This window comes from Atheta coriaria, unplaced genomic scaffold (assembly GCF_025399875.1).
Source record: "Atheta coriaria isolate IRGN ID8LTWV9N9 unplaced genomic scaffold, Caltech_Dcor_3.1 hic_scaffold_9_pilon, whole genome shotgun sequence".
Classification (NCBI taxonomy): Eukaryota; Metazoa; Arthropoda; class Insecta; order Coleoptera; family Staphylinidae; genus Dalotia; species Dalotia coriaria.
The window spans coordinates 11,310,317-11,327,161 of NW_027045451.1; the positions used below are offsets into that span (position 1 = coordinate 11,310,317).

General features: G+C 38.7%; 2 protein-coding genes across 5 annotated transcripts; one reads left to right on the forward strand and one right to left on the reverse strand.

Annotated features, from left to right (window-relative positions):
• The first annotated feature begins 7,564 nt into the window (after window positions 1-7,564).
• Window positions 7,565-12,156, forward strand: atl (atlastin GTPase). 4 transcript variants are annotated; one of them, XM_065311337.1, is made up of 10 exons: window positions 7,565-7,820; window positions 8,251-8,471; window positions 8,529-8,678; window positions 8,734-9,178; window positions 9,235-9,419; window positions 9,490-9,711; window positions 9,775-9,989; window positions 10,055-10,121; window positions 10,455-10,488; window positions 10,847-12,156. In XM_065311337.1, the coding sequence occupies exons 1-10, from the start codon at window positions 7,763-7,765 to the stop codon at window positions 10,912-10,914; spliced, it is 1,665 nt and encodes a 554-aa protein (XP_065167409.1). In that variant the 5' UTR covers window positions 7,565-7,762; the 3' UTR covers window positions 10,915-12,156. The 4 variants fall into 4 exon arrangements, with proteins under 4 accessions (XP_065167409.1, XP_065167411.1, XP_065167408.1 ...); XM_065311339.1 differs by lacking the exon at window positions 10,455-10,488 and adding an exon at window positions 10,620-10,672 and having other exon boundaries at window positions 7,566-7,820; window positions 10,847-10,916; XM_065311336.1 differs by lacking the exon at window positions 10,455-10,488 and having other exon boundaries at window positions 7,568-7,820.
• Window positions 12,157-13,831: 1,675 nt separating this feature from the next.
• Ubi-p63E (Polyubiquitin-63E) lies at window positions 13,832-16,655 on the reverse strand. The gene is made up of 2 exons (XM_065312064.1): window positions 16,495-16,655; window positions 13,832-16,190 (listed from the first exon to the last, which is right to left on the reverse strand). Exon 2 carries the CDS (start codon window positions 16,187-16,189, stop codon window positions 14,132-14,134), a length of 2,058 nt encoding a protein of 685 aa, XP_065168136.1. The 5' UTR covers window position 16,190; window positions 16,495-16,655; the 3' UTR covers window positions 13,832-14,131.
• Between the last annotated feature and the right edge of the window lie 190 nt (window positions 16,656-16,845).

Below are 16,845 nucleotides of genomic sequence, written 5' to 3' on the forward strand. Positions count from 1 at the left end.
ACCGTTTGTAAAATGGACGAACCCTGCGGGGCCCGGCACCGCTGCATGCGGGCCGCGGCGCGCGATAAAAGAGCAACGTGCCGACCGCACGCCGGAGGGCTCTAACTACCGCCGCCGACGCACGTACACCCGCCGACTGACTTATCGAACGCTTTGCAAAGCGCGCGCCCGCCGCCGCCTTCCGCCCCGGCTACAAACTGGAAATTTGAAGCCGGGCGCACGCAAAATGGTCGCGAGGATTATTACCGACTGCCCGGTGTCCCCTCTTTGGGCACGGCCTTTTCTGATTGTCCGGCAACCCTTTCATATTAGTGGCAACTTGCGCGAAATTCGCTCGAATATTATTTAGACAACGAGCGCCTCGCATTATGCCTTCAATCGAATTAATTCCAGCTGCAGACCGAGCGCCGTTTGATTATGACCGAATCTAACTTTCCAGCGGAATAAAACTGGAGTTATAACTATTTTAATCACTTCTAAGTGGAAAGCACTTTACTCGTTTCGAAATATGAGTTTAATTTTACAAAATTGCGCGGAATTTTTATATTGAATAGCAATTCAAATATTCAACCATTATTTTTCACCCTTTGAAGTTTTATTTTTACAACAAAAACTATCCTATGTTCTTTTCCAATAAATAATATAACCTTATACCAAATTTCATCAAATTTTCTTAAGTAGTTTAGCCATGAACCGAAAACAAACAAACAAAATCACTTCAACATTAATAAAACCATATATTAAAGAATGTTGTATTAGAATTAAGTATGAAAATCAAATTCAATTTATTGTTCCACTTACTTAACTCTGAAGAAGTTTGCGGTCGTGATTGATTAGGCCATTTATTATCAAATTAATTTCCTAATGCGCTGGCATTTCTTACATGTTGCGCTAATAACATGCCGCTGTCAGATTGTTTTTCCGATGCGTCTTTTTCGTATTTATCACTGCGCGCGTCGAGCAGATGCAAGCATGTAAAGTGCGGAGAGAATGATTAATGATGTAATCCGCAATATTTAGGATGTTTATGTATTAAAGCGCGTCCACGGCAAGGAAAAAAACTGGCGACGCCTTCGCTTTTGCTAGAGCGGACATTATATCCGGATAAGCACTTTGATGTCCTGGACGAAGTAGACAGATAGGTGAGGCGCAAACGACTTTTCACGAGCACCAAGAGATCTGGAACAGGGTAGTACTAATAATAAACAATGTAATCTTATCAAAAATGTGTTTTTTTATGTTTTAGTTGTTTTTCTTTGTTTGGAATGAAGATAAACGTAAAATATTTAGGTTATGAATAGTGTAACTCTAAAATAGATCAAAAGTTAGGTTAAATTGATTTTTGTAGTTATTTTTCCTATTTTTTGATGTAAAACAGAATATTCTGCAATTTGGGTTGCCTACAAATGCTACAAATCAAATATTTTACTTTTTAGATATTTAAAAGCAAAAAACTGTGAAATAGGATTGAATTGAGGTTAGTTTATGTAATTTTTGAGTTTTACGGATTAAGACGCCCCTGGAAAGTCAGTAGTGCGAATTGGCCGAACAACACGTTTGTCATTAGTTTTCCGACAACCGGAATAACATTGAATAAATCTTGCGGCCGGAAAACATCGACTATATAGAACGCATATCGGCCATTAGTTTCCGTCGACTCATCATTCAGGTCAACCACACACGCCGCGCCCGTTTCCATGTGATTTGCCATGTTTTATCTCTAATTCAAGAGATGCCCGATGCTGCGATGTACTTTATGACAAAACCACAAAAGCGTGCGCTTTCTAAATAGACTGATGGCTGACTTGATTGCACCACAGGCACACAAAAAATACACCTAGTGTCCTCAAAAACAATAAAAAAATAAATTTATCATATGACATTAACATATTTTTATTACAAAACTAAAGTTTTTAAAGTTTTGTATTGAAATGAATTCCATATTGTTTTTTTGAGGTTGGATGGCGTAGAACTGGCTATAAATTCAAATGAGCAGCCGCCGCCGCCGCTGTGAAGTTCTGCTTTGTTTCGAGAGGCGAAGAAAAGGGAAACTGGCGTAAAATACGCACCGCAGGTCCTGCTATATAGAAGAAGATGAGTTTGACGGCAGGAGAGCGCCCACCTACCGCCGCCCCCACGCCCGGAAAACAGAAACCGCATGAGTAACGCCGTAATGAAGCTATATTTTATCAAACGACTTTCGTGCTTCACCGACACACTCGATTTTCTTAATCTAAGCCTAACCTAACCTCGAATTTATTTTAGATGTCATAGAATATAACCTAAAATGACAGCTTTTCAAGAGAAAAAATAAAATAACCAAAGTTATTAAACGTATAACCTATACCTAAAAATATGGATAAATTTTTTTAGCCCCAGTCTAACCTAACCTTAAATTTATTTCAATTGTCATAAAATATAACCTAAAATGACAGCTTTTTGAAGTAAAAATAGAAAAAAACTGAAACTATATCAATATGACTCAATTTTCTGAATCTTAGTCTAACATAACCCCAAATTTATTTCAGTTGTCACAGAATATAACCTAAATTGACAGCTTTTCAAGAGAAAAAATAAAATAATCACAGTTATTAAACATATAACCTATATTTGACAATGTGGTTCAATTTTCTTAGTCTCAGCTTAACCTAACCTTAAATTTATTTCAATTGTCATAAAATATAACCTAAAATGACAGCTTTTTGAAGTAAAAATAGAAAAAAACTGAAACTATATCAATGTGACTCAATTTTCTGAATCTTAGTCTCACATAACCCCAAATTTATTTCAGCTGTCCCAGAATATAACCTAAAATGACAGCTTTTCAAGAGAAAAAATAAAATAACCAAAGTTATTAAACGTATAACCTATATCTGTCAATGTGGATCATTTTTTTAGTCCCAGTCTAACCTAACCTTAAATTTATTTCAATTGTCATAAAATATAACCTAAAATGACAGCTTTTTGAAGTAAAAATAGAAAAAAACTGAAACTATATCAATATGACTCAATTTTCTGAATCTTAGTCTAACATAACCCCAAATTTATTTCAGCTGTCCCAGAATATAACCTAAAATGACAGCTTTTCAAGAGAAAAAATAAAATAACCAAAGTTATTAAACGTATAACCTATATCTGACAATGTGGATCATTTTTTTAGTCCTAGTCTAACCTAACATTAAATTTATTTCAATTGTAAAATATAACTTAAAATGACAGCTTTTTGAAGTAAAAATAGAAAAAACCTGAAACTATATCAATATGACTCAATTTTCTGAATCTTAGTCTAACATAACCCCAAATTTATTTCAGCTGTCATAGAATATAACCTAAAATGACAGCTTTTCTTGGTAAAAGTAGAAAATAACTAGGACTGTATCCGTCAATGTGGGTCGGTGTTATTGCTTTGCTTTTGAATAGTTTCACTCGAATGGTAAATTGCAGTATTCGTGGCTTGCCACCGGAAAATGCAGCCGCGCGGCTTTTGAAGAAGGGTCGGCGGCGCCTGCCAAGTGTACACAATGGCGCGTTCTGACGGAAAGCTCCTCTGCAACCAATTGCTTTTATTCCGCCGCCGCTCGTTTCGCAAAAGGTAGACGGGCGTCAATTTAACCAAATCGCAAGCGCGCCCTGACGTGACGCGCCAAACTCGCGCGCAAACCCTCTCTCACTGCGCGCTTTCTTTGCGCGCCGAATTATATATGCCATACGTTCCGTCAAAAGAACGAAATGCGCGCAAATCTATATTTTGACAAGCAATTCAATACTTCGCTTTTCTATCGACGCTTATCGCAAATACCCATGATACCGCATGTTAACAAAAAATTAGATTATAAAAGAGTTCAAAGTTGAGGTTAGAGTTGAAGTTGACTTGGTAAGGTTAGATTTATCCTTTGGCGGATTTGTGCTTTCGAGCTTTTCTGATTATGCTTTGTGGTGTCTTTCCTTAGGCAGTAACTCAATCTTTGTGTGTACAAATTAGATTAAATATTAAATTTCTGGCTTTGCTCAAAAGATGCGCGAATCTGTGGCTGCATAAAACGACTTCTTGGGGAATTATAAACACCCAGTGTAGACTGCGTACTGCATCACAGACGGACGCACAGGTAATGCGCATTTGTACGTTTCCATGTTCCATTAGATGCAGAATGTGCGGAATGATGGAAAAGTTGACTTCATCCAAACTTTCCATTCTGAGTAAATATGCAAACGCCCACGCACACGCTGAATGTAATCTATCTTGCTTCAAAACACTTTGCGAACTCAAAAATGTGTTTGACAGTTGACAGTTAGTGTTTACGATGCTTATAAGTGAAGAATGCTTCCAATTTTTATCATTTTTGATTTTTTGAATTTAAAAATTAAAAAATGTCCTTAAAACACAAAAATGTGTTTGGTAATTGACAGATAATGTTACACTGTTAATAATTATTAGGCATTCTTTAATTATAATTTAATTTTTTATTTTTAATTATAATTAAAGAATGCCTCAACCAATTTCGCTGATTTTTGACATTTTGCATTTGTTTTTGTTTCAAATATGAGAATATCTATTAAAATATTAAAATTATTTAAAAAGTAAAAAGTTAATGCCAAAAATAAATTTAGAAATGAGGTTATGTCATTTGACATTGTATTATATCTAAAAATATAATATCTACGCGTGGCAAAATAAATAATAAAAGTTTGGCGTTCCGAAAACAAAAGTTTTATTGTCGCATTATAAAACCCGGCGGGTTTAAAGTTTTTTTTACTTTCGGTGGGCGGCAGAAAAAAGTGAATATACTTGGCGAGAGTAATATATCCTCGAAACGAAATTGGAAATTGTTAAAGGGCGTAAATTGTCCGTATCAAGGCGTGGGCCAGCGGCGCTTAACGGGAACCCTCTCCTGCCCACACCCCTCGGAACAAACCCGGACATGTAATTTCCATTGTGCGGCGATTGCAGGTCCCCGTCGTTTCGAAGTCGTTGCCGAAAACGTAATGAAGCCACATAATATCTGTTTGTTTTGTTTTCGAGATGAGATGATCTCTCATTACGACCTCGTCCGGTCGCCTCCGGGCGACTTCCCGACGTTGTTACCTCCACGGGCACACAGGGTGACCTAGAATGGCAGTAGTTTCGCGGATAAGTGGGCGATTATCCGGTTGAAGCATTCGGCAGCGGGAAAGTTTGTCGCATCTGGTATAAACGTCGATGCGAATTATGAAATTCTCGAAAGACCGAACAACGAACAACAAAGCGCACGCTGCGCTGTTGAACTGTTGTTCTATGGAAATGTGTAGTGGGCAGCACGGGCGCAGGCGGCGGCGGCAGTTCGCTTGTGGTTGTGGCGGTGGAAGGTTACGACGCGCGCGGGTTACGAGGACCATTGTTACCGCTGCGCCCCGCCGGTGTCTGTATTCTATGGTGCTCCTGGACCGTGAATTATTGCACTAAATTTCCGCGTTTCTGGAGTGCTATCTCGCTTTCCTCCCCTTTCACTTCACGGATATTCTTTGCTTCGGGGCCAAGCTTTTGCGAAATCAAATTAATTCATGTTAAATTTCCGACCTATTTTTGTACTAAATCCAGATAAAAACCCTAGATTTTAACCCAATTGGGCGGTGCTTATCACAATAAGATAAAAATAATTACTTCTAATGTTTAAAATTAATTATATTATATAAATTTAATTCAATTTTGTTAATAGTGTAAAATAAGTTGCCTAACTAACAGGGGTCAGTTAACGAAACCTTGCCTAGGAAATATTTTTCTTTCTCCCCTTCAAATTTTCCTACCAATCAATTGTTATTTTAATATTTCAAGCCAGGAGAGCTCAAAAATAAAAAATCATGATAATCTAGCCGTTTTTGAGTTAAACCAACCAAAAATCACATAAATAAGTTGTTTACGCCACCAACCAGAGGGCGCTTTTGTCGAATACACTCGAGTTAACCTGATTCACCATTCTGATGTATGTATGACGGGTCACATACGTTTTCACCGCTGAAAATTAAAAATTTAATAAAATACTATAAATGATTGATTGATGGAGTTACCTAATCGATTTCGGAAGCAAGAAGAAAGTTATTAACTTTTTCCGCACCTAGTCGATTAGAAAAAAGCGCTGTACGCACAAAAAATCCAAGTCACGTCGAATTGAAACCAACTCGGCTCGCATTAAGCGCACACGCTGCCACATTTCTTCATTTCTATAAACATTTCCACGTTTCTTCATTTCATTCCCGTCCCTGATACCCAACAGGCAAAAAGAGAGCGAAACTATCGCGGCCTCGACACTCTAAACCGATAAGCTAAATGAATAGGAGCTGGCTAATTGAAAGGCTTCCCTCGTCAAAGAAATAAAACCGTCGGAGTTTTCGTAATTAGAGCATTGGCAAAGTTACTTTGATATTATTCCCGCACTAGCGCCACGCGTTCCTACCATTCAGTCTCATTTCACGATCTCAATCAGCCGCATTCAACCCACGCATCTTTCGTCCTCCTCGTTCTTGTCGCTCGTTATCCGTCTGCTTCTTATTGTTCCGATGTTCTTCGTGTACTTTAGACTTTGTTATATGGAACGAGGGAACGAGGGAGACGCGCGCGCGTTGAGGAATGAGTGCTTCATTTCGTTCCTTCGTTTCGACCATCGAAGACACGCTTCTGACCGGAATTCAATAAGACAACTAAAGGTTTATTCCTAATCCCATCCGCTCCTTTATGTTCGCTCGTTCCCCTGCAATTCACGTCTTTCTGCGCTGGCGGCGGCGGCAGTGGCGGCGGCGTGCACGATTCACTGCGCTCGTTTCGAACCCCTTGAACGCCTTCGACCCGCCATTCGTGTTATTCCTATCGTCTCTTAGTCCTTGCCTTCCTGGAAGGTGCTTTCCTCGGCGAAAGGTGCGCGCTGCAAGTCGTCGTTTTCTTTCTCTTCCTTTTTCTTTTTCTTCGCCAGTCCCGCAACTTCGCAGTGCGCGACGAAACGGCTTTTTGAGACTTCTCTTATTTTTCTCGATGTTCCTAATGCATACGTATTTATGTAGTGGTGTTCGTTCGATTCCCGGCTTGTTCTTATTCCGGCAATTCCGGCAAAACTCGTCCAAGTCACCGGGGTTTTATTTCCGAGTTACCGATCCTTCGACGAAAATCCCTCAGTGTCACTTGGCTTAAGCGCCAAGCCAAAACGTACAAGAAATATTTTTGATCGCTTGCTTTTTTGCTGCCGTATTAACCACCTGCTTCTATCAATTTCAAGTATCAATACGACTAAAACTTCGGAAGCCATTTGCAATAATCTATGCCAATAATCTTTATGCAACTAATTATACATATATTATTCAACAGCTTAAATTAAACTGAATTACAGCTTAATTCTATAATTTTCTCTAATTTCTCATTAATTAAAACATATTATATTGAATAGATGTAACGTGATATGCAGCGTAATGTTGCAACAAACAACAGTTGCTTTGTGTAGCCAATATTTATTCAGTTTTAATACACCTAGCGCCACCTAGTGTCCAATTGGCGAAGTTGTTATCTCCCGCCTTTGTTTTCTTTTGTTGCTAATTTTTGGCCGCGTCACGTCTAAGATCAATTAACAACAAACGTCACACATAATTCGATTGCGCGCATTAAACATTCACAAACAAGCATGCGATCAGCAATATTCATCGCCTAGAATCTCCGTCGTCAAACAGGTTGCGCTCGCGAATCGACACCGTCTGCCCAGATTCCGCTCGCGCCGTCCGTCACTGCGACAGTCCGAGAAGCAACATGGCCGAGCTAAGACAACGTAAACACTTGCCTCCTATTAATACCTCAACAGTCGAAGGTATGTTTAATTAATCGTACAAGACGCGACCGCAATCACACACCGCTTGCAGCTCGGGCCAGCCTGCAATGCAGAAATAGGCTTGTGACGCGTTGAGCGCTGCGGCGGGCGACCCGATTCGCGCAAAGTACGCACAAAGTGTCAAATCATTCAAAATTACGTCTTATTTGGGGATAGACCGACCGATTCTAATTAAGCCAACGTTACGTGAATTCCTCGACGTGCCACAACCACGCGTGGAGCAGCAACAAGTAAGCACAGTCCGGCGTCATCGCTTGGAAAAAACACCAGCGAGTGCGGAAATTACGGGGCGCGCGCTGCTTGCTCGAACAAAAATAGCTCACTTTTGCACCTTGGATGTGATAGCTTCTTTTAAGGCCATCCATATGTTAATTACTCATTATATAGCGCTGATTTTTTCTCTCGACAGACATCGTCATGGCCAGCATGAACAACAATAAGCCACATGCAATACAGATTGTCATTGCGAATGATGATCACACATTCTCTTTGGATGAAGAAGCACTGAATAATGTGCTGCTCAGAGAGGAGATCCGCGATCGTACTGTGATTGTGGTATCGGTAGCTGGCGCCTTCCGGAAAGGAAAATCATTTCTGTTGGACTTTTTTCTTAGATACATGAATGTTAAGGTTAGTTATTCCATCATTTTGCTGCGAAAACAATAATTTTTCACGTTTTACTTTTAGTATGTGAATAATGAGAATGGTATGGATTGGTTAGGACCTCAGGATGTACCTTTGGAGGGTTTTTCATGGCGTGGTGGTTCTGAGAGGGAAACAACTGGCATCCAAATGTGGTCTGAAGTGTTTTTAACAGAATTAAAGTCAGGCGAGAAGGTAAATAACTTTTTAAATACCAACTTTTAGTTATTTTAAATTTATTTATGTGTAGGTGGCAATAGTTCTCCTTGATACCCAAGGAACATTTGATAGTGAATCAACAGTGAAAGATTGTGCGACTGTTTTTGCCCTCAGCACAATGATCAGTTCAGTACAAATCTACAACTTGTCACAGAATATCCAGGAAGATGATTTACAGCATTTGCAGTTGTTTACTGAATATGGTAGATTAGCACTGGCTGATTCTGGTAAGATACCTTTCCAGAGGCTGCAATTCTTAGTCAGAGATTGGAGTTACCCCTACGAAGCTGATTACGGCGCGTCCGGAGGCAAGAAAATCTTAAACAAACGCCTTCAGGTTTCGGACAAACAACACCCTGAATTACAATCGTTGCGGAATCACATTCGGTCTTGTTTTTCGGAAATCGCCTGCTTTTTAATGCCGCATCCTGGTTTGGATGTGGCTACAAGTCCTTCATTTGACGGAAGATTAAAAGGTAAATATTTTTTCTTAAAAAAGTAATGAAATCATTTTAACTTATTTTTTGTTCAGATATATCCAGTGAGTTCAAGAAGCAATTGCAAGTGCTGATACCAATGATCCTAGCGCCCGAAAACCTAGTCCAGAAGCAAATCAACGGACAGAAGGTGAAGGCCCGTGATTTGGTGCAGTATTTCAAGTCGTACATTCAGATCTACAGTGGCAATGAGCTGCCGGAACCGAAGTCAATGCTGGTGGTACGCATGATTGATTGTTGTGTTGATTGTTGAAGCGTGCGTGCATTCACGTGTTTTGTGTTTGATACAGGCCACTGCCGAAGCCAACAACCTCTCGGCGGTCGCCGACGCCAAGGACGTGTACATCACCATGATGGAGGATGTTTGCGGCGGGGCGAAGCCGTACATGAACACTGCCACCATCGAAGCGGAGCATCGACGTGTCAAAGATAAGGCTTTAAATCAATTCGCCAGCAAGCGGAAAATGGGCGGGGATGAATTTAGTGAGAAATATAGGGATCAGCTTGAGCATGTAAGAGTTAAAAACTTTTTAAACTTTAAAAAAAATTTAATATTTTTGGATTTTTTTTAATAGGATCTTGAAGAAACATTCAATCAGTTCAAATCGCACAATGAGAGTAAGAATATCTTCAAAGCAGCACGAACGCCCGCAGTTTTCTTTGCGATTGCTGTGATTTGTTACTTTGCTTCGGCGATTTGCGGTCTGTTTGGCATCTACTCAATCGCGAATCTATTTAACATGGGAATGGGCGTTGCATTCCTTACACTTAGTCTGTGGGCGTACATAAGGTAATGAATTATTATTTCAACTGTTTCAACAACATATTTAACGTATTGCTATGTTTAAAAATTAGGTATAGCGGAGAGATGCGAGAACTTGGAGTGCAGATCGACGAAGTGGCGAATTTGATATGGGAAAACGTAAGATTCATCATTTTTCTTATAATGGCGTCGATTGCGTTGCATTTTACCGTTACATCTTGGCATTCAATATTTAATCAAGACACAACTTAATATTTATTAAATTCTTACAATTTTTATGGTGGCATTTTATTATTACATATTTCTTTAAAAGTATAAATAATTCACGTTAAAATGGCACCGTAAAAGTTGTATTATCATAGTTTATTTAGTTTTGACCAAGTTGCCAATGGTAACAATAAAATATTGACGACAATTTGTTTACTTTTCGTAAACAAGTCTAAAAACTTTGTCTGTGTTTATATATGACTAATGTGTGGAATTTTTGCTCAGCATGCTTACTTTAAAAAACGAAAAGCAAGGAAGCGTATGTATAACAACAACAATTAATAATGAATCATTGATTTATAAAAGTATTCAGCTAATACAGCTTGAAATCACGTGTGTTTTGTGCGTGCGTGTGCAAATAATACACAATTTGTTCTTGTTCTGTTGTAGAGAGTAAGTGTTTGTTTGTTACGACCTAGTCACCAAGTCAAATACGAGTAGTCGTAAGTAACAACAACATAACCTATACAAATCTAATTCTTTGACTTAACTTCAAATAGATACACTTATAACCTATTATTAGCTGAATACTTTTATTAACTTGTGTGGTGGTACTTATATCTTAAGGTATAAACAATAATTTGTTCGATTTGTATTGAAATATTGACTTTTTCTAGTTAATGAAGCCCGTATATCAAAATTTCGTAGAGACAAGTATGCAACAGATGGCTGTGCAAGTAGCTGAAATGGCGGCGAACAACGCGCAGAAGTCACCTGCGCACACCAGGAACGGAAAAAGCCATCAGACATGATCGCTGCGGATCTCTAACGTGTCCAACACACCCACTCTCTCTTTGTTTGCCCGTTTTGTCGCCTATCTCTCCTGTCCACGGTGTACACGCAACAAACGATACAAATTCTATTCAAATGACAGTACAATTTCCCCCAACCGAACAATTCTTGAACCCATACTAAACTTAAGGCTAGCTACTGAGATGCGATTGGCTATATATTTCAGCTAGCGAACGGGATGAGAACAAATTACGACTTAATTTACCTCGATTCATCTTGACGATCTTGAAATTCACGCTCATCTTGTATATTCGTTTGTTGTTTTTTTAACTTTTAAAGTGATTAGAATGTAATTTTATGCGTCATTACAACTTGCCGACGTTTTTGTGGGTGATGATTAGTTTTGGATTGTTGTTTAATCTTATTTACGTGAGAAAAAAAAGGGTCATAGGACTACCCAAAGCAATACAGAATACATACAAATGTTAACAAATAGAAAATTTTAAAGAGAGAGCCGGACATTATTCTAATATGACACAACTACACGGTTTTTGGGATAAAATAATTTTATGTATGTTAATTGTTTTAAATTTAGTTCGTAATTCTTACACTTGCAGAGTTGCCATTTCAACTAACACGATCTAAAGCCTCTTTCTCTTTGTTTATTTATATAGTCTATAATTTTCTGACTTATTTAACTCTACTTAAAATAAGATCATTCCGTTGTTGTTGTTTTCTCTTTACGTTTACGTGTAGTTTATTTGCTCATTTACAAACGACGACCATGCGGGGCGCACACTAACGAAAAAAAGGTGTTTGGGTGAACGAAACTTGTGATTTCGATGGGATGACTAAAATATTTATGATGTGTTAGTAGGTTTAGATTATGTTCTTTTGCATTTAAGTTGGATTTTTGATTACACATGTTAGATACTTGGTGAACTGTGAATTTTGGTTTTGTATCTCGATCAGGCGTTTAACTCCGGATTGTTGATGATGAAAAATTGATTGATGAACAAAATGCGCCATCAAAATTTTATTGTGAAAATTTGTATGTCGACCATTTGTGTTTAGTCAATTTGATTGTTATCGTGTAATTATAATGGCCAAATGTAATAAGATTTTATTTCATCTGTGAGATTTGTTAATGAATGCGATAGCTTTTTCGTGTAAATAAATAAACGATATTTTTAAACTGCGTGATACTTATTACAACATACATAACCCGTCCTTGTAAATCCAAAGATGATTTGCACAGAAAAGGCTTAGTTATTAATTTTATTGCAATGTGTAATTTCTTATCTAAAATTTGGCGGAGGCGCCTGGCAATTTTTACACCATTTTCAATAATTATTTAAAACAAATGATACTATCGCGTAGAGATGTTATTAATTACCTTCTTTTATAAATGTTTTACTTAATATCATTTACGGTATAGCCTGTAGATACTTTTTAGTGCAACCCGTACTTTCAGCGCTACTTAATTAGCAGATATCTCAGGAACTAATTAAGATAATCAAAAACTGAAAACGGTTTATTATCGAGGGTAAAATTCTACATCAGATAAGATTTTAAAATTTCTAAATAAATTTTGTGAAAATAAATTTTCCGACGCGATTTTCTCGAAAAGTATGAAAGTTGCAGAAAAACCTTTTGCACTTTCTTCATGACGTAACAATAAACTATTAAATGGCAGATTTAGTTTTTCCATTTTCTAAAGTTGACCAAAACCTCCTCGAAAACATCAAGAGGTTCCACTTGACTCTTTTTGGCCTCAAAAATTATTTTTTATGCTAGAGAAAAACGGAAAACGCCAATCGATACAGTTTTCCAATGGGATGAAAGATATCAAGTCAGTTTTTTAATAACATCAATAATTCGGAAAAATCTGGTGAAAATCAAAACTGATGAAATTGAACCACCCTTCCGATTTTCACGAAACTTTCAAAATAGATGTAGAATTATGCAAGGAATCCATTAATCTTGGTTTGATTTCGATGACGTAATTAGTTTTCGAGTTATTGACCATTTTCATTTATTACATAATTGTAGATAATTAAACTTTTTTAAGTGCTCCATAGTGTAAAATTATGCCCTGCATACGAAACTGAAAACAGTTTTTTTATAGCATTATAACTTTGCGAGAAAACTGCAATAAATTGAATTCTACATTTTCCCCATCATTTCTTATGCAAAAAATAAAAATTTGAAAATTAAATTTTTTATTGCAGAAAGTAGAAGAAATTATTTTGAACAATTTATCTTAGTAAAATTTTTTTATCAGACTGATAATTTAGGCAGTATTCACAAAATTAGGTTGAAATTAAAATGTGCAAATTGTGTTTCGACACAAGTTTCGGAGCAAGTTTGTATCAGGATCGCAGAATGCATGAAGAGGTCGATTTATTTTTATGAATCTTCGCAGAATTTCACAAACTTCGTCAGAACTTAAAATATTTCAAAACAATATTATTTCAAACTTTCATCCGGGTAATAAAACAATGAAAGTTTTTAGAAAAATCGTAGGAAACAAAAAAGGTTAGTTAAATTTTAATTCTTATCTTAATTAAAATCATAAAATTTCTGTTTTACTATTTTTTAATAGTCCGACCCTGTCCTTCGAGCAAAAACAATTTTTAAAAATAGTTCGACCCTGTCTTTCAGCCGAAAACAATTCTTTCATACTTACTTGACTTTGACCAAAGAGTTATAGACAATTTATTGCTTTCTACTCTTACTACGTAATTCTATATTTTTTATTCCTTTTCCCTGTAATCTGTAAAGAAAAAGTTCCACTCTTGGCCAACAGCCAATCGTGACGAGGACTCCTCTTGAAGGAAAGGATTGCAAGGTTCAAAATAGAAAATTAAAATGGTTAAGACATTTATTATTTGGTTAACACACTCACAATTTACCATCAAGAGCTTCAAAGCCTACGTGCACTCGCTACGCACAGAATAAAGGAGATTCGAATAAGAAAAGTGAATGATTGCGTTTATTCTCCTCAAATCATGTTTTGGTGTAACTTTGCTCGTTTTAAGAAAAGTATAAAAATCAAATTACAGCCTTGTCAATGAAAGTAAGTAAAGTTACAAAAATCATATAGCAAATAGTATAGCGATTTGTAAATTTCTCGAGTGATTTTATAATAATATGCTCATCGTCCATCTCTACTGTCCACCGCGGAGGCGCAACACCAGATGGAGGGTGGACTCCTTCTGAATGTTGTAGTCGGAGAGTGTGCGGCCATCTTCCAACTGCTTGCCGGCGAAGATCAACCTCTGCTGGTCTGGGGGAATGCCTTCTTTGTCCTGGATCTTAGCCTTGACATTTTCGATTGTGTCAGAGGGCTCAACCTCCAGGGTGATGGTTTTACCAGTCAGGGTCTTAACGAAAATCTGCATGCCACCGCGGAGACGGAGGACCAGGTGGAGGGTGGATTCTTTTTGGATGTTGTAGTCGGAAAGGGTGCGGCCATCTTCTAATTGTTTACCAGCGAAGATCAATCGCTGCTGGTCTGGGGGAATGCCTTCTTTGTCCTGGATCTTAGCCTTGACATTTTCAATTGTGTCAGAGGGCTCAACTTCCAAAGTGATGGTCTTTCCAGTCAGGGTCTTGACGAAGATCTGCATACCACCACGCAGACGCAATACCAAATGAAGAGTAGACTCCTTTTGGATATTGTAGTCTGATAGGGTGCGGCCATCTTCCAGCTGCTTGCCAGCGAAGATCAATCGCTGCTGGTCTGGTGGGATACCTTCCTTATCTTGAATCTTAGCCTTAACATTCTCAATAGTGTCGCTGGGTTCGACCTCCAGGGTGATGGTCTTACCAGTCAGGGTCTTCACGAAGATCTGCATACCACCACGCAGACGCAGAACCAAGTGAAGGGTTGATTCCTTCTGAATATTGTAGTCGGACAAAGTGCGTCCATCTTCCAATTGCTTGCCAGCAAAGATCAACCTCTGCTGATCTGGTGGGATACCTTCCTTATCCTGAATCTTAGCCTTAACATTCTCAATAGTGTCGCTGGGTTCGACCTCCAAAGTGATGGTCTTACCAGTCAGGGTCTTCACGAAGATCTGCATACCACCGCGGAGACGCAAAACCAAGTGAAGAGTAGACTCCTTCTGGATGTTGTAGTCAGAAAGAGTGCGACCATCTTCCAACTGCTTGCCAGCGAAGATCAACCTCTGCTGATCTGGTGGGATACCTTCCTTGTCCTGAATTTTCGCCTTCACATTCTCAATTGTATCAGACGGCTCCACCTCAAGGGTAATGGTCTTTCCGGTCAATGTCTTGACGAAGATTTGCATACCACCACGGAGACGCAATACCAAATGAAGAGTAGACTCCTTTTGGATATTGTAGTCAGACAGGGTGCGGCCATCTTCCAGCTGCTTTCCTGCAAAGATCAATCTCTGCTGGTCTGGGGGAATGCCCTCTTTGTCCTGAATTTTAGCCTTGACGTTCTCAATTGTGTCCGAAGGTTCGACCTCCAAGGTGATGGTCTTTCCAGTCAGGGTTTTTACGAAGATCTGCATACCACCACGGAGACGGAGTACCAGATGAAGGGTAGACTCCTTCTGGATGTTGTAGTCCGACAGGGTGCGGCCATCTTCCAATTGTTTTCCGGCGAAGATCAACCTCTGCTGGTCTGGAGGAATACCTTCTTTATCTTGGATTTTAGCCTTGACATTTTCAATAGTGTCAGAAGGCTCAACCTCAAGAGTAATGGTCTTTCCTGTGAGTGTCTTTACGAAGATTTGCATGCCACCACGCAGGCGGAGAACCAAGTGAAGTGTGGACTCCTTCTGGATGTTGTAGTCAGACAGGGTGCGGCCATCTTCCAACTGTTTTCCGGCGAAGATCAACCTCTGCTGGTCTGGAGGGATTCCTTCTTTGTCTTGGATCTTAGCCTTGACATTCTCAATGGTATCAGAAGGCTCAACCTCAAGGGTGATGGTCTTGCCAGTCAGAGTCTTGACGAAGATCTGCATGCCACCACGCAGGCGGAGAACCAAGTGGAGGGTAGACTCCTTCTGAATGTTGTAGTCGGACAATGTACGTCCATCTTCCAATTGCTTGCCAGCAAAGATCAATCTCTGCTGGTCTGGAGGAATGCCCTCCTTATCCTGAATCTTGGCCTTAACATTTTCAATAGTGTCGGAAGGCTCAACCTCAAGCGTGATGGTTTTACCCGTCAAAGTCTTAACAAAGATCTGCATTCTGTAACAAAGAATGGACGCGTAAGTAATGATCACTCACAACGACGCCATTTTGTTGCGCGATGAACAAAGGAATTGCATCACGCGAGCAATCGATTTCTAAAGACTGCTCGCGTAACTAAATTAAATGCACTGCTTGAACACTGTAGAGAATTTTAGAATTTTGTAGGAAAAATGAAATCAAACAAAGGATGTATCCTGGGTGAATGAAACAAAACTACTGCGTACATGACAAACGAAAATGCATACGAAAGGTCAGAAATTCATACAGATAACGAATGCTATCAAATATTGAATGTATTTACCTGCTTTCTTATCGATTCACTTATTTGAGAAATTATTTTCACCACTATTAATCGCACACCAAAAATTGCTGTTGATCCACCGATGAGCTTCTCTGTTTCACAAACGTATGATGCGAAATACGGAATGTCAACAGTTTTATACCAGGATGTGTTCCCCCTCTATTTTAGTCTCGACGCCCAGTCATGGACCCACTGCAAATTCTCGAAATATTAAAACAAAGACACTTTTAATAGATTTTAAAGAACGATCAAAACGGTTTATATTTTTTTAGATGTTGGGCTGCAATATTTCTGAAATTCAGTGAGGAAAGACCGAGAATTTACGTTTTTAAAAGGTGTAGTTACTAGGAA

Bases quoted from the DNA above. Each gene is read 5' to 3' on its own strand.
- atl (XM_065311336.1), top strand. From the start codon at position 7,763: ATGGCCGAGCTAAGACAACGTAAACACTTGCCTCCTATTAATACCTCA. The intron at 9,179-9,234 runs GTAAATATTTTT...TTTTTTGTTCAG, and splicing joins ATTTGACGGAAGATTAAAAG to ATATATCCAGTGAGTTCAAG. The intron at 9,420-9,489 runs GTACGCATGATT...TGTTTGATACAG, and splicing joins AACCGAAGTCAATGCTGGTG to GCCACTGCCGAAGCCAACAA.
- Ubi-p63E (XM_065312064.1), bottom strand. From the start codon at position 16,189: ATGCAGATCTTTGTTAAGACTTTGACGGGTAAAACCATCACGCTTGAG.